This window comes from Toxotes jaculatrix, chromosome 4 (genome assembly GCF_017976425.1).
Source record: "Toxotes jaculatrix isolate fToxJac2 chromosome 4, fToxJac2.pri, whole genome shotgun sequence".
In the NCBI taxonomy this organism is placed as follows: domain Eukaryota; kingdom Metazoa; phylum Chordata; class Actinopteri; family Toxotidae; genus Toxotes; species Toxotes jaculatrix.
In genome coordinates this window covers 20,172,883-20,197,130 of record NC_054397.1, presented here as the reverse complement: position 1 = coordinate 20,197,130, position 24,248 = coordinate 20,172,883, and the positions used below count along the sequence as shown (strand labels likewise).

General features: G+C 41.1%; 2 protein-coding genes across 3 annotated transcripts; both read right to left on the bottom strand.

Annotated features, from left to right (window-relative positions):
- Positions 1 to 14,026: 14,026 nt before the first annotated feature.
- tekt4 (tektin 4) lies at positions 14,027 to 17,047 on the bottom strand. Its single transcript, XM_041036575.1, has 7 exons — positions 16,190 to 17,047; positions 15,407 to 15,477; positions 15,156 to 15,299; positions 14,964 to 15,050; positions 14,738 to 14,873; positions 14,515 to 14,669; positions 14,027 to 14,432 (listed from the first exon to the last, which is right to left on the bottom strand). Exons 1-7 carry the CDS (start codon positions 16,715 to 16,717, stop codon positions 14,219 to 14,221), a joined length of 1,335 nt encoding a protein of 444 aa, XP_040892509.1. The 5' UTR covers positions 16,718 to 17,047; the 3' UTR covers positions 14,027 to 14,218.
- A 145-nt stretch (positions 17,048 to 17,192) lies between these two features.
- On the bottom strand, positions 17,193 to 21,408 carry LOC121180078 (polymeric immunoglobulin receptor-like). Of its 2 annotated transcripts, XM_041035212.1 has the most exons (9): positions 21,334 to 21,408; positions 20,893 to 21,222; positions 20,284 to 20,604; positions 19,698 to 20,018; positions 19,121 to 19,216; positions 18,819 to 18,932; positions 18,647 to 18,714; positions 18,038 to 18,105; positions 17,193 to 17,245 (listed from the first exon to the last, which is right to left on the bottom strand). In XM_041035212.1, the coding sequence occupies exons 1-8, from the start codon at positions 21,368 to 21,370 to the stop codon at positions 18,076 to 18,078; spliced, it is 1,317 nt and encodes a 438-aa protein (XP_040891146.1). In that variant the 5' UTR covers positions 21,371 to 21,408; the 3' UTR covers positions 17,193 to 17,245; positions 18,038 to 18,075. The 2 variants fall into 2 exon arrangements, with proteins under 2 accessions (XP_040891146.1, XP_040891145.1); XM_041035211.1 differs by lacking the exon at positions 17,193 to 17,245 and having other exon boundaries at positions 17,623 to 18,105.
- Positions 21,409 to 24,248: the final 2,840 nt, after the last annotated feature.

The following is a 24,248-nucleotide window of genomic DNA, read 5'->3' as shown; positions in this document are numbered from 1 at the left end:
CTGTAACTACGGGCTTGCATCAGTCTGCCCTGGTATAATTTGGACACTGTCACGGCCGAACGAGGACAGAACCCAAAAGCACAACTCCAATACGTATAATCAAAAAAGAAGTATTTATTAAACAAAGTAGCAAATGATAATCGCCCTATCGGGGAAACAAACGCTATGAAACAAAATGTCAAAAGGAACAAAAAAATCACTCTAACGAGGAGAACAATAAACTGAAACAAAAGGCAAGGCAACAAGGCAAACTTAAGCGAGATCAAAGTACAAAAGAACAACACGAAACCTGACATGAGACTGGATGATAAAGAGACGCTGGTTCACTTGAAAAGGACAAGACGAACTGGCACCGAACAAGGGGCGACGCAGACTATATATACACAACAGGTAGGGGAAACAGGTGGAAACAATTAGGGCGGGGAAAACAATCACAAGGGCGGGAAACCAGACAGGAAGGCAGGAAGTAAAATGAGACAAGACACACAAGGGCAATAATTTCAAAATAAAACAGGAAACCACAAGACAACATAGACACGAGACAAAACATAAGTCATATTTTACGGACCATGACAGACACGGGGAGAGCCAAACCAAAATCAATGAGTTTCACCTTCCATTTCACCTTATATGTGCCAGACCTACACTCTTGAGGGCGTTCAGAGCCACCAGCATCTGTTGTGTGATTACTTGAATGTCAGAAAGATGCAGTGGCTCCATGTGCCGCTTTATCATGAAATCAGAGACTTATGTCCAGCATTTCAAATGTCAGGCACATATACTCTTTGTACTGAAAATACTCATTAAACTTGACCAAGTTGTCCCTGTCTTGGTCAAGCTGCCTGAGCATTTTAAGCACTCCGACCTCATTTAAAGCAGCATTCATGTCATTTTTCATAATCTTCACAGCCACCTTCTCCTTTCTGTCTAATGTTCTGCACTGGGCCACTTTCCCAAAACTCCCCTCGGAGGCTGTGTCCGGGAGCATGTGAGCGGGTGTGAACAGAAAGTGGCGTCTGTGGCTCACGCGATGGAAAAACCTGGGCCCCTCAGCTGCAGCATCTGAAACACAGAGATTCACAGGCTGATACACCTGCTCTGATACACCTGCTCTGATACACCTGGTCTGTTTCCCTCAGTGTGCTCGCACTGTCTCCACACTGTAAGCCCAGATAAGTCGAATCTACTTGAAAAATTTGAGGAAACCGGTTACGTTAAAATAATTGAGTAATGTGTAATGAAAACTTGAGTGCATCTAACAAAAATTTTTAAGTTAAATACACTAAGTGCCAAGTTGATTTAACTTAAAATCATGTGTAATATCAACTGCTTTACCCACTTATTCTACTTACTATCCTTAAGTTCAATGCACTATATACCACGTTGACTTTACTTAAAATCATTTGTAATATCAATTGCTTTACCCGTTTACCCCACTCAATATCTTCAGTTAAAAACAGAAGTATATTCTTTTTCTGTTTTATTTTATATACTTCAGTTAAAAACAGAAGTATATTCTTTTTGTTTTATTTTATTGTTCAACAAATGAGACAAAATCATACATTCCACTGTCTGCAGTGCACTTTGAATGCAATTGAAGACAAGTCTTCATTAATGGCTGAAATTGAAAAACCAAATATGCACCAGCAGGATTTGCAAAAAATAAAGTTACTTACGGAGGAGGTCTTGAAGAAAGCAGATGGATCATCCCCCAAGATGACCGGCAGTCCCCGAAGACTGAGGTACCTGATGTCTGTTGGGTCAGTTGGTCTGGAGGATAGTAGGCATAGAGAACACAGTTTTGCAACATTACATGACAGGAAAGGCAGAGAACAGAAGGGTGAGGGATAGAAGGGGAAAGAAGAAACAAGGAGAGCAAAGCAGAGAGGGCACGAAGTTAGAGGAAATGAGGATATTTGAGGTAAGGAGAGGAGAGGGACAAGGAGAGGAGAAGTCAACGCACCTTTGTCTGATGTAAAAGCTCAGCCAAAAGCTGGCCAGTGAGGCCCTTCTTCTTCCTGAAGAGGTCCATCAGGCTTGGAGAGAAATGGTCAAGTGCATCAAAGAAGTTCTCTCTGAGATTTTTTCCCCACCACTCTGTTGAACTCATAACAAACCTGAAACATAAAGCATGACAATGTACAATTTTATTGAACATTACATTTATACCACAGAGAGCCATCATCATTTTTTGTAAATACACAACAGTCACACAAACCTGGCTTTCTGTGAAAAGAGCTGGCCATCGATGTATTATCTGGCTGATGGCAGGCTAGTCTATGACAACTTCTTTTCTCAGAAGAGCAAACGTCACATCCATCTCCTTCTTAATTAGGGGTCCATGCCCTTTTCACACCATAAATCTGACTCAATCCTGAGTCCTCTTTTACCTCCTGCACCTGCATGCAAGTCTCTGTCTCTGAGCTGAAAGAATCCAGAACGTACCTCTTGTTGTTGAATGTCCCTACTGCTTGCCAAACAGAATCTGCAGAACTTGTCAACAGTGAAGCTCTCCAGGAATCCTGCAAGGGAGTGGGCACCAAGGTTATCAGCAGCAACATATAAGACTGTGCCTTTCACACTTGCACCTAGTTGCTCCAGGTAAACACCATTTTGCTCCAATAACTTGAGATCACAGATAAGAGGTTGCAGAACCTTTGCATAACCACACTCTTTGACTGTGGAAGTATTGCATAGTAAAGCAAGTTGGATTGAGTTGAGGGTAGACCTATATTTTGTTGCTATGTTTGCAATAACCCAGTATACTGCACACATTTTATGTTTAAGCTTTGATGTTCCAAGAGGATTGGCTACTTCAAAGTCATCAATGTAAAGGCCAAGAGCAATTGTGAACTCATCCCCTGCAAGAAGAGGGTTTTCATTGAAGTACTGCCCATCTACATACGATCTGTATTCCTGCAGGGCATGGACTTTTTCTGACATGGCTTTGTCTAGCACGTCAGCTCTGTTAAGCAACTTCTGAAGCATGGGACCAATGGGGACATATGCAAGTGTTTTTTTCCCCTTTTCCACCATATATTCTGTGGGCTTTACCAGTGGAAACTCTCTGCGTACATATGCTGCTCTTCTTTTAGCAGTTCCTAAGGATCCATCTTTGGCACAAAATGTCATCATGTTACTTTCTGACATCGCACTGGTAACCTCTCTCACCACTGCTTCATCCATGTCAGCACAGTATTTCTTCAATACGGCCCTCACTCTGTTATGCAGAAGTGGCTGTGACAGCCTATCGATTTCACAAAGCTGTTGTATTACTTCTTGCACAGTACTTTCTGGTATGTGCAGAACACTTTGCATCTTTAACGGAAGGGATGCTAGGCTGTACTCAAGCTGTTTTTCCAAATCACCAAGATCATTCTCACTGGCTTCTTCACTTACCTCTTCAAACTCTTCCACATCATCAACTTGTGACATTTGCTCTTGTGCAGCATTGCAGTCATGGCTTTCATGATTACAACCAATGATTTCTGACTTGAACTTCTTCCAGTTCTGTTCCTTGTGTACTCTACTTTTGTGTGTTTTGAAAGTGGAGTAGACACTGCTTTCAAAGTTACAATATTTATAAGGGCGCCTGACTTTATAGTTCGCTTTAAAGTGTACAGTACGTAGGTGAGTTAAGTAGTCAGTCTCAGAACAAGACTGAGCAAACCCACATGACAGACAGCAAAATTTAACTGGTACATCTGCACTTGGTTGCTGTTCTGGAGTTCTGGTATGAAGGCAGGACAAGTGTACTTTTAGTGCATTTAGTGATTTAAATGTACACAGACATTCCTGATGTAAACAGGGAAATGGCTCTGTTCTTGCATAACTTCCATGTTTTACTCTATAATGTTTAAATAACTGTGCTCTCTTTTCACAGTTAAAAGGGCAATACTTACACCTCCACAGCACCTTGCCCTGTGACCTGCAATAGACGAACACAAAGACAAGGAAATTAGTTAAATTAACACAACAATGTATCTGTATTTATTAATTAATCTGTAATTGGGACTGTTACTTCCAACTGAGTTACATTAAAGCCATACACCTGTATGTTTGTGTTCCCTTCTCAGGGATCCAGACTGTGACAATTTGTTTAGTTGTAGCTGTTGTACTATAATGGCAGTGATGTGCTGACCACTTTTCACAAAATACAGTGTCTTGAGTTTGAAAAAATTACAATTTATCTTTTGGATTTTTTTCTCTTAACACATCAGCCACCTTCGCTTGTCTCTAAAAACAAACTGTACAATGTTGTTGCTGTATACTGTCTAGTGATTAGCAAAGCATCTATCAGTAATACAAATAAGATGGAAAAAATATGAATGTGATGCATTGCCTGTTGTTTTAATTTGTGCTCCTACATTTTGTGCTGGTAACGTTACTCCTCAATAGTAAACACCAGTGTACTTGGTGGGAAAAAAGTCTGGAGCCCTGATTCTGTTCAGTTGATAAAGTAATGTTATGCTGGTTGCTAATATTGTTAAATTACCTCCTAGACCTCATGGCATTGTCACATGCATTAGAATAGCCGTTTTCCCAGCGTTGTTCAATAACTAACCTTAACCTATTTCAATCATCAGCCTTTTCATAATACAACAAGGTCGATAATGTTAACTTGTTCACTCACCAGATTCAGTAGGCTGCTGTACCTTTACAGCTAACGTTACTGCTCTCTCCCCCGCTGGGAGCTGGGTGCAGTCGTTTGCGATGCCTCCTGTGTTGGGGGTGTTCAACTTGGTGCGGTGTCTGCCACACTACGGAAGGCGCTGACAGCCAACAGATGAAAATGTCACGTTAAACTGCATTGAACAACGTTCACCTCTGCTTAAACAGCCCCTCGTGTGAGAAACGTAACTTTTAGCTAACTTAGCAGAGCTAGCTAACGAAATGCCCGCCCGTGGACTTGACAAAAAATCCAATGAAAAGTAACAGGTGAAAAATGTCCGGATTGGATTTAAATGATCTTTCCCACGTCTCACCAGCAGCCCCACAAATTCATCCACACTTGCACACGATAAATACTCCGCAGCAGCTTACATCCAGGTCTTTTCCCCAAGGTACGGTGCCTACCTCCTCTCTCCTCAGTTGAGGCGCGATACCGTCCTCCTCTCTCCCCTGCTGTAGTGCAGTGTCGATTTCCGCGATACCTTGTGTGTTCAGAGACTCTCGAATGACACAAAATCCGACCAAAAGTATAAAAAATGTCCGGCGAATTGGTTAACTTAAACCTTTTCACATCTTGCTAGCAGCTCCAGAAAATGGCGGCGCACGGACAACTGCAACGTCTCGTGTTCACGTTCAATGCGTCAGGAAATAACCAATCATGAGCTTCTGTTGGCTGATGGTGCAGTAAAACTTACTAATTCTAAGTCATTATACTTAAAGTTATTCGTACATTCAGATATGTCCAGTGGTGTAGTCCGGTATACGGCGTATACCTACTTATTTTTCAGTCAGCATTGCCTATACCCACTTCTAAATCCCCCTGATGCGCATCATTCAATATCTGTGAGCCAGGTTGCCCATTTTTTCCTCAAGGATGGTGAAGCCATGACCCACCCTCCTCTGCCTCTAATTGGCTGGTACTCGCTGCCTTCACTGATTAGATTGGTTAACTTTAGACATGAGGACTGATGAGCCAATCAGAGGCAGAGTAGGGTCGCTAACACCTCAGGTGCCAGTGAGAAAAAAAAAAAAAAAAAAAAGTTAACGGTAACGGTTAACGCTAACGGCAGACAACAGGCGGCGGTTCGCCACCCAAGTTGATGGAAGACATCATTCTGAGGTAAGTTTTAAGGTGGTTTCCAATTGAATCATTGTTTTAAACTACTGGCAATATGACTGCAGAGGAGAAGAGATTTTATCACCAATAGTTAAACTGTGCGAGTCGGCTAACGTTATGAAAGGCTAACGTTATCCTTACGGTAGTCTGAAGCTAGCTAGATTGGGATAATGAGGGGAAACCGCGCCATTGTTGGTTTTCAGTAAGTGTTTAATCAACCCAGTTTGCAAGAATTTCATACCAGACTGTAATGTTAGAAGAAACTGTTTATCTCAATGTCTATGAAGCTTGTTATTGTAAAGGTCTAAATTATAACCTTAGCCAAGTTATTTAGCCCGAACTAACCTACATGATCTTGTTTAATTTTAAAGTAGCTAGGCTGGTAGTTGATTTTTAAGTAAATTAAAAGCACAAGAATTTGGACAAATTGTTTAAGATTTGGCCTAAAACAATATTGAAGTCTAATCAGGCTGTCTTATTTTGTATAGGGACAGATAACAATGAAAAGAATGGGAGATATTGCAGACTTTTTTATAAAGAGGCACAAATCAGGCCCGGACCAACCCCAGGCAGACCCCAGCCCTGAAACCAGCAACCCTGGCAGTTCCCAACTGGGCGCTAGCCAGGCAAGTCAACCCAGTCTACCACCACCAGGTCAGAACATACAGAGGCAGTAAATTGCATTTCCAGTTTCTTGAAAAGTGAAGCCTCACACTGTAACAAAAGGTGATTTTGACAGATCATTTTGAATGTTGGTTTAGTTAGATTGTTAATGTAAAGAGGGGGACCCATGTCTTGCTGATGACTATTGTGATCACAGTTGTGTGTGTGTGTGTGTGTGTGTGAGAGAGAGAGAGAGAGAGAGAAACAGGGAGATGCATAATTTTTGTTGTTTTTTCTGTAGACATCAATAATGACTGGCCAGACCCGTGGAGTGCTAAACAAACACAAGACTTCAAATCCAAGAACCCCTGGTTGGGATCCAAAAACAAAAAAATGGGTAAGTTTAGGTAGATTGCTAGTTAATTAACTAGGTAACTTCTGAAACTCTGTGTGTGTGTGGGTGTTTGTGTGTGTGTGTGTAAAAGGACCATGCACACGTACAGCTGTGGATACAGTAGGTACATTGTTTGTTTATGCTTCACAGGATGTCTGGTCTGTAGCAGTGTGAACTCCATTGGGATCAACTAGTAGCAAGGTGTATCACTCTCACGAGAATGGATGAACTTTGAAATTCAAGTGTCTGGCCAAGAAAGTAGAACAAGTCTGTCAGCCTTGAGAAATAAGGTGAGGAAACATGCGTTGTCCAAGGCCCACGCTCAGGCTGTGAAGGTGGCAGAGCAACAGAAAGAAGCTGTCATTGAGAATGCAATGGAGACCACGACTGAGTCCTACATGAAGAAAGTAGAAAATTGAGTATACCCACTTCTCCTTGGACCACTACACCACTGGATATGTCTAGGTATTAATAGAATGTATTTACATTTGGATAGTAATGCAACAGAATGTACCTACATTTGACCAGTAATGCAAGGACACTTAAATCATTTAAGTACATTGAAATTACATTGTTTAATTAGATATGAAGTTCGGGTTTACATAGGAAAGAAACGCATCAATGTTGTGTTTTGTTTTGAGTTTTTTTTGTTTGTTTTTTTTACCAATACAAATCTTGTGCACACACATTTTATTTTATCTTTTTTATTTTATTGATTGATTTTATAGGTCTGTATAGGTTGATTTGCAACTACAATTTTTACAAGCTCAAAAAATAATTGACCATAATTTAGGCCTATACTGATCAGCTGCAAATCACTACATAAACACAATATGTTTTTGATATGTGGGAGGAAACTGGAGCACCCAGAGAAAACCCACGCAGACACAGAGAATATATTACTGGTCAGTGACAGTGTTAACCACTGCACTGTTGTGCTGCCCATATTTTTAGTTAAGTGTGTTATTTCTTTAATCAGTTGCGCCTCCTCTGCAACAACCTGCTTTCTCAATCAGCGTTGAGAAGAATTTGCAAAACCTCTGCAAATGCTTGTTCCGGGTTTTGACTTCTAAGGATTCTGTGCTGTCTTCAGTGGGGCTAGTGTGACTCATTTCAGGTGGTTTCTTATTGTTCCCTTTAGCTTTCCTTAGGTTTCTCCACCAGGGAAAGCCAGCTTTCCTAACTTTCTCTGGTGGTCCCTTATCAGTTCTTTCAGCTGAAACTGTGGCTCCATTGGATTGGTCTAAGTCTTTGCATGGTCGTGGTGGTTCATCATTAATATAAGCAGTAGTTTCTACATCAACTGGTAATGAGTCACAGGATGATCTCTTGAAACTTACAACTGGATGTTATGAAGTGCTTGAATTGAGCTGTTGATTGCCCTAGGTGACATTTTTTGATGGTCAAACAGGCTGATGATATATAAGAGTCAGCATTACGAGGAAGGTGTTTCATAGTAATGAAGCGTCACTGGGGGTGATTCTTGTTTTAGGATCTACATGTACCATCCTTTTGAAAAGGCTTAAAAAGGCCTGTGTGTCCTCATACTCCATGGTATCCTCAACTTTGTCATGGCGAGTCTTTGCCATGTCATTGAAACAGGTAAACTTGGAGCCTATTTTGGCCTCATATTCATCCTGTGTTTTTAGCATCCGTGAGTTTTGGTCTTTTTTGAAGTATTTATTAGTATAAATTGCAGAGTCCAGCCATTGGTCATCAGGCTGACCCTGAATTTTTATAAATTTTTAAATTTCATATGAGCATTCTGGATAAAAGTGCCCGCCAAAGAACATGAAGGCCAAAACGGCGCCAAGAGCCCACATGTCCACAGCTTCACTGAGTGGGAAGCCCAGGATGACTTCAGGGGCCCTGTAACTACAGGCTTGCATCAGTCTGCCCTGGTACAATTTGGACACGGGGACAGCCAAACCAAAATCAATGAGTTTCACCTTAAAGCGCTGCAACTGATGATTAAATAAGGGCAATAATTTCAAAATAAAACAGGAAACCACAAGACAACATAGACACGAGACAAAACATAAGTCATATTTTACGGACCATGACAGACACGGGGAGAGCCAAACCAAAATCAATGAGTTTCACCTTAAAGCGCTGCAACTGATGATTCACTAACATTATGTTGTCTGGCTTTATATCTGTATGTGCCAGACCTGTACTCTTGAGGGCGTTCAGAGCCACCAGCATCTGTTGTGTGATTACTTGAATCTCAGAAAGATGCAGTGGCTCCATGTGCCGCTTTATCATGAAATCAGAGACTTATGTCCAGCATTTCAAATGCCAGGCACATATACTCTTTGTACTGAAAATACTCATTAAACTTGACCAAGTTGTCCCTGTCTTGGTCAAGCTGCCTGAGCATTTTAAGCACTCCAAAATCAATTAGTTTCACCTTAAAGGGCTGAAACTGATGATTAACTAACATTATGTTGTCTGGCTTTATGTCTATATGTGCCAGACCTACACTCTTGAGGGCGTTCAGAGCCACCAGCATCTGTTGTGTGATTACTCGAATCTCAGAAAGATGCAGTGGCTCCATGTGCCGCTTTATCATGAAATCAAAGAGACTTATGTCCAAATTTCAAATGCCAGGCACATATACTCTTTGTACTGAAAATACTCATTAAACTTGACCAAGTTGTCCCTGTCTTGGTCAAGCTGCCTGAGCATTTTAAGCACTCCAAAATCAATTAGTTTCACCTTAAAGGGCTGAAACTGATGATTAACTAACATTATGTTGTCTGGCTTTATATCTATATGTGCCAGACCTACACTCTTGAGGGCGTTCAGAGCCACCAGCATCTGTTGTGTGATTACTCGAATCTCAGAAAGATGCAGTGGCTCCATGTGCCGCTTTATCATGAAATCAAAGAGACTTATGTCCAAATTTCAAATGCCAGGCACATATACTCTTTGTACTGAAAAAACTCATTAAACTTGACCAAGTTGTCCCTGTCTTGGTCAAGCTGCCTGAGCATTTTAAGCACTCCAAAATCAATTAGTTTCACCTTAAAGGGCTGAAACTGATGATTAACTAACATTATGTTGTCTGGCTTTATATCTATATGTGCCAGACCTACACTCTTGAGGGCGTTCAGAGCCACCAGCATCTGTTGTGTGATTACTCGAATCTCAGAAAGATGCAGTGGCTCCATGTGCCGCTTTATCATGAAATCAGAGACTTATGTCCAGCATTTCAAATGCCAGGCACATATACTCTTTGTACTGAAAATACTCATTAAACTTGACCAAGTTGTCCCTGTCTTGGTCAAGCTGCCTGAGCATTTTAAGCACTCCAAAATCAATTAGTTTCACCTTAAAGGGCTGAAACTGATGATTAACTAACATTATGTTGTCTGGCTTTATGTCTATATGTGCCAGACCTACACTCTTGAGGGCGTTCAGAGCCACCAGCATCTGTTGTGTGATTACTCGAATCTCAGAAAGATGCAGTGGCTCCATGTGCCGCTTTATCATGAAATCAAAGAGACTTATGTCCAAATTTCAAATGCCAGGCACATATACTCTTTGTACTGAAAATACTCATTAAACTTGACCAAGTTGTCCCTGTCTTGGTCAAGCTGCCTGAGCATTTTAAGCACTCCAAAATCAATTAGTTTCACCTTAAAGGGCTGAAACTGATGATTAACTAACATTATGTTGTCTGGCTTTATATCTATATGTGCCAGACCTACACTCTTGAGGGCGTTCAGAGCCACCAGCATCTGTTGTGTGATTACTCGAATCTCAGAAAGATGCAGTGGCTCCATGTGCCGCTTTATCATGAAATCAAAGAGACTTATGTCCAAATTTCAAATGCCAGGCACATATACTCTTTGTACTGAAAAAACTCATTAAACTTGACCAAGTTGTCCCTGTCTTGGTCAAGCTGCCTGAGCATTTTAAGCACTCCAAAATCAATGAGTTTCACCTTAAAGCGCTGAAACTGATGATTAACTAACATTATGTTGTCTGGCTTTATGTCTATATGTGCCAGACCTACACTCTTGAGGGCGTTCAGAGCCACCAGCATCTGTTGTGTGATTACTCGAATCTCAGAAAGATGCAGTGGCTCCATGTGCCGCTTTATCATGAAATCAAAGAGACTTATGTCCAAATTTCAAATGCCAGGCACATATACTCTTTGTACTGAAAATACTCATTAAACTTGACCAAGTTGTCCCTGTCTTGGTCAAGCTGCCTGAGCATTTTAAGCACTCCAAAATCAGTTAGTTTCACCTTAAAGGGCTGAAACTGATGATTAACTAACATTATGTTGTCTGGCTTTATATCTATATGTGCCAGACCTACACTCTTGAGGGCGTTCAGAGCCACCAGCATCTGTTGTGTGATTACTCGAATCTCAGAAAGATGCAGTGGCTCCATGTGCCGCTTTATCATGAAATCAAAGAGACTTATGTCCAAATTTCAAATGCCCGGCACATATACTCTTTGTACTGAAAATACTCATTAAACTTGACCAAGTTGTCCCTGTCTTGGTCAAGCTGCCTGAGCATTTTAAGCACTCCAAAATCAATTAGTTTCACCTTAAAGGGCTGAAACTGATGATTAACTAACATTATGTTGTCTGGCTTTATGTCTATATGTGCCAGACCTACACTCTTGAGGGCGTTCAGAGCCACCAGCATCTGTTGTGTGATTACTCGAATCTCAGAAAGATGCAGTGGCTCCATGTGCCGCTTTATCATGAAATCAAAGAGACTTATGTCCAAATTTCAAATGCCAGGCACATATACTCTTTGTACTGAAAATACTCATGAAACTTGACCAAGTTGTCCCTGTCTTGGTCAAGCTGCCTGAGCATTTTAAGCACTCCAAAATCAATTAGTTTCACCTTAAAGGGCTGAAACTGATGATTAACTAACATTATGTTGTCTGGCTTTATATCTATATGTGCCAGACCTACACTCTTGAGGGCGTTCAGAGCCACCAGCATCTGTTGTGTGATTACTCGAATCTCAGAAAGATGCAGTGGCTCCATGTGCCGCTTTATCATGAAATCAAAGAGACTTATGTCCTTTGTACTGAAAAAACTCATTAAACTTGACCAAGTTGTTCCTGTCTTGGTCAAGCTGCCTGAGCATTTTAAGCACTCCGACCTCATTTAAAGCAGCATTCATGTCATTTTTCATAATCTTCACAGCCACCTTCTCCTTTTTGTCTAATGTTCTGCAGCGGGCCACTTTCCCAAAACTCCCCTCACCCACAATCTCTTCAATCAAGTATGAACTTGATTTTCCAATCAGAACGTTATTGGTTGCTATCTTGAAAGATTTCAACTGATGATTAATGTGCCAGGGTCTGTGGGATGATGGTACTGAAGGCTGGCGAGAAGTCCAGGAAGAGCAGACGGACGTGCAAGTTCCTGCTCTCCAGGTGGGTGAGGGTTGTGTGAACCACTGATCAGCGTCATCAGTGGAGCTGTTCGTCCTGTAGGCGTACTGGTGGGGGTCCACAGTGACATTGATGGAATCTTTGATGTGGGCCATGACCAGCCTCTCGAAGTACTTCATGACTACCGGGGTCAGAGCTATGAGTCGGTAGTCATTGAGGCCTGTCACTGTGGAGCACTTAGGGACGGGAACAATTGTGGCAGTCTTTAAGCAGGTGGGGACAGATGCCAGTGACAGTGAGGTGTTAAGATGTCCATCAGCACCTCAGACAGCTGATGAGCACAGTCCCTCAGTACCTGCCCTGGGATGTTGTCGGGCCTGCAGCTTTGCGGGGGTTAATTCCTATAAGGGTTCTCCTCACGTCAGCTGTGGTCACACTGAGGGGGGTGTGTCACCGGGTGGTGGTGTAAGTCTGGTGCAGGAGGGGGGGTCAGGATCTTCGAAGAGGGTGTAGAACCTGTTGAGTGCATCTGGCAAGGAGGGGTCCAGTGGGCACTGTGCATCCCTGGTGTTGTTGTTTGTGATGCACTTGACGCCCTTCCACATGCTCCGGGGGTCGTTCGAGGAGAAGTGACCCTGAATTTTCTGAGCATATGTGGCTTTGGCCCTTGAGATGCTTGCTGTCAGTTCTTTCCTCAGCATTCAGCCAGGGTTTCTGGTTTGGGAAGCAGGTTACTGTCCTGGTGGTGGCGACATCATCAGCACACTTAGAGATGAAGCCGTGGACGGAGGAGGTGTATTCCTCCATGTCCACCTCTCCCTCATATGTAGCTGTCTCCCTGAACATCTGCCTGTCTGTGTACTGAAAGCAGTCCTGGAGCACAGACGCTACACAGTGACAGTCTTCTTTGTACAACAATAGTGTGCGGTGCTACACCCCACACCACTAACTAAAACAAGCTAAAGAACAGCATAACAGTCCAAATACATGGTTTTTGAAACAGACAATGGTTCAATTATTTTGAGATGGTGTGGAATTAAAAGGTCTGATAAGAAGTTCTGTTTACATTTTTATTGTTATTTTTACAGCTGTATGTTTGTCAAGCAGGAGATGAAATCTTGCAATTGTACTCTAATAAAACTATTACTGTTGTTGAAAACATCTGAAGGAGCATTCTTGGAGATAGGCCTGTTTCTATTTAATAAAGGCTATTTATTTGATATAGTTTTTCATGCACAGGTTTTGCAGCTTGTCTTAAAAGTGCTGTTGGCACTAATGCAATAACTTTTTCACTTGTCTGTCTCATGTGCCAGAAACACAAAACAAACCTCATTAGCTTGACGTTGGCTGAATTTACATCTTTAACGGTCTTTGAAAAACTACCGTTACATCAACACAGGTTACCGGCCCAGTGGGGCCAGGTACCATGAAATGCAAACACTAACGCTAACTTCTTAGCTTGGTTAGCAAGGGGTATCAGTAATTCACATTGCTAACTGTCTACACTTCTCTGGTCAGAACGCCTAGGAAAGAAACGCACCAATGTTGTTGTTTGTTGTTTTTTTAATTTTTTACAAATACAAATCTTTTGCACACACACACATTTTAATTTTTTTTTAATTGTATTGATTTATTTTATAGGTTTATATAGGTTGATTTGCAAGTACAATCTTTACAAGCTCAAAAAATAAAGTGATTTGCAGCTGACCAGTAGAGACCCATAATTTAGGCCTGTACTGGTCAGTTGCAAATCACTTGATGAACACAATATGTTTTTGATATGTGGGAGGAAACTGGAGCACCCAGAGAAAACCCACGCAGACACAGAGAATATATTACTGGTCAGTGACAGTGTTAACCACCGCACTGCTGTGCTGCCCATATTTTTAGTTAAATGTGTTAAAGTTAAAAAAATCTGTACCTATCAAAATATCTTTTATACCATTGAATTCAGGCTTTCCTCATCAATGAGAATTTTATTGATTCAAACAATACAGCACAACAAAGAGAACAAATAATTCAGGATTGCTAACGATCACTCAGAGTTGTTGACTTTCTTTTCAGTATCCTGACAGTGTGCAGATGGTTGGGTATTGTTTACGGTGGGTCATGCATTTGTCTCTCTCGATGAAAAGTGAGTGGGTTTTACAGTTTATGTCCTTTTCAATGGCCATGCGTGACTCCTCCAGGTGGGACAGGGAGCCTCTGGCCTTGCTCAGCTGCTGGTGCAGAGATGCCAGAGTGGCATCAATCTGCTTCACCTCCCCTTCCAAACTACACACACAGACAGCAAATGGGGAGATGGAGAGACAGAAAGAAGAAAGATATTGTTGGTTTTCTGTGTGTGTCTGTGTACCTGAGCTGGGGTACATCTCTGCAGAGCTCCATGTTGGGTCTGAGGGAACGAACGTAAAGTCTGGACTGGGCTACTCTCAGTGGAGCCCCTTTGTTGTGGATGGCCTGCTGCAGAGCCACAATATTCCTCTCCTGGGCCCCAATCTGCTCCAGGACCTGTACATACACTTGATTATATAATAGATAATCAATTAATCAATCAATCACTCCATCTGTCTGTCTACCTGTGCATGCTTCATCTCCAGCTGAGTCTTGGCCTCTATCAGTTCCACACAGCGCTGACTGAAGGCTCGGTCCACACTGGAGCACTGGACTCTCAGATCCTCAGTGGTGTCAAGCAGCACTCGCTCCACCAGCATTCTGACACACACAAACAAACAGGATCATTTACTGATGTTTCAGACTGTGTGGAAACCTACACACAGTCTGAGCCACACACTGCACCCTGACCTGAGACTGTTGGTGGCCTGTTCCTCCTGCAAAGCCTTGCTCAGGTTGTCCTGTGTGAACTTTGTCCACGAGGTGAGGTTACACACCCTGCAGCAGGCCAGAGGGAAGACTGTGTATTAGGTATTATGATTATCAGCACAGTTTCTCATCTACAGTGGTAAATTTACTTTGTGTTTCCATGTACACACTCACTGGTCCTGCATGGTGGCTGAGCTCGGGTGGTGCCGTGCATCTGGACTCATGTTACTGTATCTGCCAGAGAGGTCGTCAAAGTTGTATGCCTGGTACTTATCAGACCAGTCCAACTCTAGCACCTTCTTGGCCTCTCTGTTCATCCTGATACACACACGCACGCACACACACACACACATCAAAGGACAATAAATCATCCCTCAAACTAGAGAAGGGAGCTTAACTTCCCATAAACAGGACTGGACACTCACCTGATCTGAGTGACAACCTGAGCTGTGGTTCTCTTCAGGAGAGCCTGGACACTTCTGATCAACTCCACTTCCTACAAAACACACACACTCCCGGTTGGCATCACACTGAACCCTCCACTGGTGTCGTTATACCGAATATGGTATGAGACACTTGATCCAATTAATATTACTGTAAGATCATAAATTAATTATAAGTTTACAGGGGACTATTTTCAGTATTGGTTTATCAGCTGAATATTTTCTCAATAAACAATCATTTTGCCAATAAAACATCAGAAAAAAAAAGTGAAAAATGCTCATCCTAATTTTTTAGAGCCTGAGGTGATATCATCAGATGACTACTTTTGTCTAACAAACGGTCCAAAAGCCAAAGATTTAAATAAATAAATTTACTGTAACGTAAGACAAGGAAAATCAGCAAATTCTTATATTTTAGAGGCTGGAACCATCAAATGTGGTTGGAAACATCAAATGTTTGTGATGCATTTTTGACTGAAAATGGACTTAAAGGGTGAACTGTAGTTGCTCATTGATTTTATGCTGATTGATTAACTGATGATCACTGCAGCTTTATTATTTTGATTAGAAAATTAGTGCTTGAGTTTTTCTTTTGGGTACTTTAACTGATTCTGGGATACAGTCTTCTGTGCACCCTACACTTGTCCATGTTTATAAGGTTATTGATTGTACTTAGGCTGTTGTTTATTAATGACACTGATTCTAGCTTAGCTTTTACATTACATATTCGTGTTTCTTTTATTTCCATGCACAGACAACGATCACCTTTAACAGCTCCTCCTCCACAGAGTCTCTGACTAGGTCTGGACCCAGTCTTTTTGCCCTGCAGTTCAGATTATCGGTGGTGATGGCGTATGGAGTCTCGGTAGCGTCCAGCGCCTTCTCCAGCCGCGTCTTCAGCGCCAGCAGTGACTCGGTGTCGGCCAGCAGCTGCTCAATGTGCCGCTGCAGCTCTGACTTCCAGTAGTGAATTTCTTGTAGTCTCCCCCCCAGGAGACGCGTCCCCTCTGCCTGGGTTTTCAAAGTGGCTGCCTCGGTGTCCTGGTACAGAGTTTTGGACTCTCGCTGGATGCTCCAAGCTTCGTGGCGGTCGGTGCCGGCCTGTTGGAGGATGGTGTGGTAGTTGGAGAACCACTCGGCCGGGGTGTATTTAGCGGAGCGGTACCCCGCGGTGGCTGAGCCAGAGGACGGCTCAGGGACCTCCGGCTCTGCAGGAAGATCCTTTTCCGGGACCCCCAGAGCCACAGCTCTGCTGTCATATTGTGGCCGTGACACTAAAACCTCAGAGCTCATGTTTCTGTGACCATTAAATTACAGGTAAACGACAGAAAAACTTGAGCTGATGAGTAGATTTAAGCAGATTCAAATAAAGGCAGCATCAGTGATGCACAGCTATCACCGTCCTGGAGCAGACTAAGCTTTGCGTTTGTTTGGTGTTGCCTGGTTACACGTGTTGGGAGGATCAGCTCCAGCAGCAGCAGCTTTGGCTCAGGTGACTGATGCAGATTAAATGACAATTCCAGTCATTAAACAAGTGTGGCGCGCGCGCGCGCGCACACACACACGCGCGCGCGCGCGCGCGCGCACACACACACACACACACACACACACTAAGCTATTTAAACAATTAGATTGAACTGGACTGAGATCATGTGATTTCTCTATACTGAAGATCAATCATCTAATATTAAATTCAGTGTAAACAGTGAAACATCATCACCTGCAGGCTCAGTGTGACACACTAACCAGACGTTTGAATGTGTGTTTTGTAGGAAGCTGGCTTGATCAGGAGCATCCAGGCTCTGGTGGAGACTCACATCCCTGTTTGGGACAACAAACAGGCCCCTCAATGTAAATCATTAAAGAGGATAAAAACATTTTGCTGCTGGTGCACTTTGTTATTTCTTTACTTTGCTAGTGCTCTGTCTATCAGTGCTGTTACATTAGGAGGGTTTAAGAAGGTGTATTGTTGGTGTGAGGCCGGTTGGTGTATAGAGTTGCATTAGCCAAGTTTACAGTGGTGTTACCCTGTCACATGTGACACAGTGGAACTGTTTTTGGATGTGTTGTTGGCCAAGAGCTACCAGTGATCTGTATTCTTGTAAATGTGACCAAAGCCATCTCTAAGAAATAACAAAGTGCTTCTGCTTTTTTCATACAACATAACTCATTCTTATCTTCAACTGCATTGTCTTCATGTCTCTCATTTATTTCTTTGAATCAAATACTTGGACTTGATGACCACTAACAATTTTCTGATAATGTTTTCATGCCATTACTCATTGGTTATTTATTTATTCACTGTCACAAACCTTACAAATTTACAGTTAACTTGAATTTGGACTATTTTCTCCACATTTTCTAATAAGGAGTGCAGATTCTTTAAGGAATGTCAAAATCAGAGTAAAAGTAAAAGAGTAAAAAATAAATTTGAGCGTAATTATATACCACTTGTATATACAACCACAAAGAACAATCTAATTCAGAAAATACAATGATTGAATGTGTCTTAACCAGCTGTTACTAGAGGTGATGCAAACACTGTTCAGCTGCTGCAATTGGTGCCGATTTTAACAGATTTCTTCTTCTGTGGTGAAGTTTTGGTACACATACTGTTACATGTTCTGTGGCAAGGAGGAGGCTGTGTCTGGTCATTCAACATCTTCTTGTATGACATAAATCTAAAACAAACAAAAGACAAAAAAAGAATAAAACATGTAAATAAATGAACAGGTGCGGTTACACAAAAAAAAAAAAAGCTATATGAAAGGCACCAGTTATATGACACATTTGGCTGCACGCTAGTTTCACAGTGATCTAGAAAGTTTAAGGATTTCTGCCTGTCTGTCCGTTGATTAGTTTGTCTGTCTGACATTTTTGTCCAGACCAACACATCTTGAAATTTTGTTTTAACATTCTAACCAATACTAATGATGGTGATTTTTAATTGTGGTCATCTGCCGCCACAGTCAGGTCAAACATTTTCACTTGTGTTTAAGGAATATCAAAATATCATTCACTGTTTTAAGAGGATGAGGATCTCACCGATATCTCATAATCTAATATGCATGGTTTTTATCTGCTTAAAGCTACCACACAAAATGGACAAAATAGTATTTTGTTTGCTGTGTCACTTTTGAGCTGAAGTGTGTCATATATAGTATGTGTTGTAGCCTCTCGGGGCAACTGGAGCAGTTTGGACTTGCAGTCATATTCACTTACATTATTCACATTCATCTCTTCTCTTGCTTCTGCAACGTTTGATCTGTTCATGTTCATGATGACCCCACCTTAGGAAACAACACAGGACAACAAAGGACATCATAGATTATTTGTGTGTGTTTGTAGGTGTGTGTGTATGTGTGTGACTGTGTGTATGCATGTAAAAAAATACCTTGCACTTTGCTGTATTTGTATATATAAAGAATGACCCAGAAAATTGTCACGATCAACAGTACAGCCAAAACTGCTGGGAGAGTGTAAACCAAAACTGTAAAGTAGGCTGCACCTGAAAAAGGAACAGAAAAGAAAATACAGTATGAGTGCAATACAAAAAAAAAATATACACTTCCTAAAAACAGACTGAGTTTTTATTTCAAGCACCACCAGGAGGACAAACAAATTTCACTCAAAAGTGTGGCCTCAAACGGATATTCGTTCACACACTTCACTTAACAGAAGTGCACACACACATACCTTTGACAGTCTTGTCAGGGGTATAGGTTGATTGTGGTCGGATAGTTTCCACAGTGATGGTAGAGATGGTAGAAGTCACAGTGCTGGTCAGAAAGACTGTCAGAAAAAAAAGCAAACCTTCCTCTTTTTAGTCATGCTAGCAGCAGGACTCTGTGGATCATGATTTTAGTCAGCTGTTTGGTCCATCACTTTAGTCCAGACTGAAATATTTTAATAACTTTTGATTAATAAAAAATAAATAATTATTTTGGTGATACTAGACTTTTTTTTCCAAGCACCACCAGCAGGACAAAAAGTTTACTTATCCAGTGAAATATCTCAAAATACAGTTAAATCCCTGTGCAACCTTCCCTTAATAGAATATAAAGGCAGTTATGTCATTTTTTTAGTTTGTAATACAGAAGGATGGAGTTGGGATTAAGTCCATTATAAGATGGTGATATGATGAAGACTTGAACCAAATAAACAACCAGGACACCAAGTCTGTATGTTTTTGATCAAACCTGGATGTAACTTAAAGCTGCATTAATTTCCACTCTTCTCTTGGACCTTTATTTTTACTCTTTTCTTTTCTCACCTACTGACAGTTGAATCTTAGTGTAGTTTCCAGCGCTCCACTCAGAGTCTGAACCACACCAGTATGTCCCAGCATCACCTGCTTTCAGCTCTGTGATCGTCACAGAGAACGAACTGGAGGAAATGTCATCTATCAGTGTGAACCTGAGGTCAGTCTGGCCTGAGTTGTTCTGACTCGTCACCACATCTGTGCAGTTGTGGCGGTGGTCTCCCTTACAGAGGAACTTCCTGTTTGTCCTGTGTTGTGGTGGATAAGGACACTGCATAGTTAGTGGATGTCCCACCGTGCCATTCAGTCTGTTTGACTTCACACAGCACCACCCTGTCAGACGGATGTTTGAGTAAAATTATTTATGACTCTAACAACAGAGCAGCCTGTATTCAGGTCAGATTACAAATGGATGCTCACGTCTCTTATGGCTCAGTTTTCCTTTAAATATTCAATATTTTTGACCAATTATACAAGAGTAAGAACAAAGTTTTGTTAGTTTTCAGACACTTTTAATTCAGTAAGTATTTTTTTCCTCAATATCTGTTAAAAGTAGTGGTTGATTGCAATATTATGAGATACATCTGTGACCTCTCACCTTTGACCTCCAGCTCAGCAGCAGAGAAAACATCCAGGCCTGTGTCTCTATGGACACCACAAAGGTACGACCCAGAATCCTTTTGGGTCAGCCTGGTAATGGTCACTGTGAATTTCCTTGATGCCTTGTCGTCAGTAAGTGTGAACCGTCCGTTTTGTTTGCTGTCAGAGGTGGTTACTGCCTGCTGCTGACATGTGGAGGGCCGATTTCCTCTGCAGATGTACTTCAGGTTGCTTTGATACGAATTCTCATAAGGACAACTGATGGACACTGAACCTTCCTCGTAACTTTGGATTTTGGTGGAACGGTCACAGCAGCTGTCTGTCAGTCAGGTAAACAAAATCAGAGGACACAAGTTCAGACACCAGCCACAGAATAGCTACTACAGAAAAACATGACAATGAACCATCAAATGTAATCAATAGTGAGGTTTTATGTTCAGCTACTTATTTGATGTTTTATGGTTCCTCCAGTAAATATTAAAAAGTCACAGTGAATTTACAATAGATAATGATATTATTCTATTTTTCCATTCAAATGCCACCTTTTATAATTATTGTATTCACAACCTTTTTATTTATAATTCATGATTTTTGTTTATCTATTTACCTGGCACCACATCCAGTTTTACTTCAGCAGGGTAGTAATCCACTCCAGTCCTGGTCACCCCACACCAGTATTTCCCAGCATCCCGAGAACTCAGGTCAGAGATGGTGGTTGTTAAGACTCGTTTGCTTTTGTCATCATAGATGGAGTATTTGTTCTTCTTTGCTGCTGTAGTCATAATAAGAACATCACTGTTGCCACAGTCATTCCTGCACAGGTATTTCTCATAGTCCTCATAACCGCTGTCATAACGACAGGAAACATGAACATCTCCTCCTTCATATCCAGACACATGGATCACAGCTGCTTCACCGGTCACACAACTCAGAGCAACTGTAAAGAAAAGACAGCAACAGTGAGCAGAGGTGCATGTCACAGCTGTGACAGGCTACTTGTATTTGCATTGAAAGACATAAATGAGTTCATACAATCAGAGTAACTTACTGCAGAGGATGAACAGCAGGTTTTGAAAGCTCCACATCTTCACGTCTGAAGAAAGAATAGTGACTAAAGCAGATGCAGTTGTAAACTACATCATGTGTTGTGTGAAAATAGGAAATATTTTGAAGAAGCAGCAGCGTTCATGATGCTGCGAATATCCGGTGGGTAAATGCAACACCTACAGCACGTGTCAGCGAAATATACAAATGTTATGTTTCCCCCATTTGTGTCAAGAAATGATCATACTGTTTATGTGAAGAACAACACAGTTGATGTTGATGATGTACACCTTAGATTAATTTAAGAACACAGTCTTATTGAAATGAGAGAATGGAAAAATAAAATCCTCTGTGTTCGGACTGTACTGTACCATCTTTGTGATGTGACGTCCACTGAGTTGTGGTTTTTGACTCTGCTTTTCTCTCTCGCGCTTTTCTCTGCAAAAGTGACAATTCAGCTGAACACCCAACCAGGCGACATAAAGAGTTTTAGTTCCCTCAGCAGTTTTAAAGAGATGTATTAGAGGCAACTTATCTCTATGACCAGTGACTCTGCATTTCATTGGTTTTGCTTTGTATAAAATGTCTGACATGGAGTGTGTGATGTCCTGCTCTGTGTCATTTTGTAGTATGTATCTTGTCTTGTTTGACAACATAACATAGAAAAAAAAAGTTTGATTTCTGAGACAAATTGACAGATGTATCTGTTGTTGTGGACAGTAGGTGACTTTTTCTCTTTATGTTAATTCTTGAAGTGATCACAATAACATCCAAGTAATTTACTGCAGAGGATGAACAGCAGGTTTTGAAAGCTCCACAACTTCACATGTCTGAAAAAAGAATAGTGACTGAAGCAGATGCATTTGTAAACTATATCATGTGTTGTGTGAAAATAGGAAATATTTTGAAGAAGCAGCAGCGTTCATGATGCTGCGAATATCCGGTGGGTAAATATAACATCCACAACACATGTCAGAGAAACTCGCAAATGTTACATTTCCCCATTTGTGTCAACAGTATTTTCAAATCAAAACATTTATCAAGAAATGATCATACTGTTTATATAAAGAACAACACAGTTGAGGAGTTTATATGATGTACACTTTAGATTAATCTAATTACACAGTCTTATTGAAATGAGAGAAAAGAAATGATTATTAAAAATACATCAATGGAAAAATAAAATCCTCTGTGTTCGGACTGTACTGCACCATCTTTGTGATGTGACGTCCACTGAGTTGTGGTTTTTGACTTATTCTCTGGAACAGCGACAACTCAGCTGAACACCCAACCAGGCAACATAAATAATTTTAGTTCCCTCAGCAGCTTTAAAGTGAAAAAAAACAACAAAACAATTTTTTACTCATTTACACTTAATGATTTTCAGTGCAATCTGTTATCTCATATAGGTCATATAATAATTATTCTCTCTGTAGGACTGAATCCAGTGTAACATTAAATCAGCACCAGCAGAGGGCTCAGTGTGACACAGGAACCAGAGGCCTGACTGTGAGTTTTGTAGGAAGTGGATTTAATCAGGAGCACGAACTACAATTTCTGAACTGAATCAAAATCACCTGGTGTGTGTGTGTGTGTGTGTGTGTATGTGTGTGTGTGTGTCCTTGAATATCTCTAGAATATATTTTAGTGTTCCAGTGTAATAGGACAAAACACTTATTCAGATCCTTTACGTCAGTGAAAGTACTAACACAGCAGGCTGAAAGTCTTTGCAAACACTGCATTCAAAATGCTACTGTAACTATTGCTACTACTGTGAATATTACTATGATCTGCAAATGAACATTTAGTCCTTCACTGTAACACAGGAGATCTCAGTGTAAACTGTGCTCCTGTGCAGCCACCCAGTGGTGGAGTGAGTTGTTTCACTCAGTGTGGTCAGCAGACCCCACCTCATCTTCAAATTGCCTTAAAGACCAGCCTTTTTCAAGAGAGGCTTTATAGGAAAGAATGAAGTATGAAGTGAATCAGTGTAAATGTTTGATCAGCAACATAAACTAACAAGCTTCAAGCTTCAAGCAAGGTTCTCAGGCTAGGGTTCAGGCTGCTCCTGATGGTCCTCCAATAAAACCTGAGGGGTCATGAGGTGATTGAGAGAGGAAAGTAGAAAAAGGAAGCTCTAATGCACAAATCTGTGTTCATGTTTTTTCTCTATTTTTTGCTTTTTTGTGGAATATTACATCATTTGACCTCTTTGTTCCTTGAATTGTTATTTAAATAAAACCATATGAGGGGAAATGTCTCTTTGATGGAACTAATAAGAACTCACATCTGAAATGTGACAAACAGCCACAACTTGACACCACAAATCTGTAAAAAGGTCACAAGACAAATGAGAACCAGTGGTTCAATCTTAACAATGAGCTGTGTTTTATAAACCTACTGTATGAAAATTTAAAAGGCGAAGTACAATAGTTGCCCCTGACGTGTAGTGGAGTTGAAGCATGAACTGTTATAAAATGGAAACAAAGAAGTAAAAGTACTTCAAATTTGAACTTAATGATATTATGTTTATATCCCATTTATTTGGTGCAAATAAGCAAAACTTATGAATTGTTTTAACAATGATTATACATTGGAAATACTGGCTTTTCTTGGTTTCATTGATTTATACACTTTTATAAAGGTACATATTTACATGTAGGTAACTTCTATTTGGAGTATTTAGCTGGAATGGCAATTCTCAGCTTCTTACAAGGAGCGCAGGTGTGTTACACTGTTATATTATCAATTAGCAATCATAATGAGTGAACAGGTGACAGCAAAAGTGCAGTTTAAGCAATTGTACCTATGTAAAATACCTTAATTTGACTGACCTGAGCATAATGACTTAGGTGTAATGTCCTTTACATACAGGAAGAGCGATGATGTCCCGGGGTTGTCCTCTGTTTCTAGCAGGAC

Excerpts from the sequence above, each read along its gene's own strand:
- tekt4 (XM_041036575.1), bottom strand. The coding sequence starts at position 16,717 with ATGAGCTCTGAGGTTTTAGTGTCACGGCCACAATATGACAGCAGAGCT. Across the intron at positions 14,874-14,963 it reads CAGGCCACCAACAGTCTCAG|AATGCTGGTGGAGCGAGTGC; the intron begins GTCAGGGTGCAG and ends TGTGTGTGTCAG. Across the intron at positions 14,433-14,514 it reads AGAGATGTACCCCAGCTCAG|TTTGGAAGGGGAGGTGAAGC; the intron begins GTACACAGACAC and ends CTGTGTGTGTAG.
- LOC121180078 (XM_041035212.1), bottom strand. The coding sequence starts at position 21,370 with ATGTGGAGCTTTCAAAACCTGCTGTTCATCCTCTGCA. Across the intron at positions 21,223-21,333 it reads CCTGCTGTTCATCCTCTGCA|TTGCTCTGAGTTGTGTGACC; the intron begins GTAAGTTACTCT and ends TTTTCTTTACAG. Across the intron at positions 18,106-18,646 it reads AAGAGATGAATGTGAATAAT|ATTTATGTCATACAAGAAGA; the intron begins GTAAGTGAATAT and ends TGTTTGTTTTAG.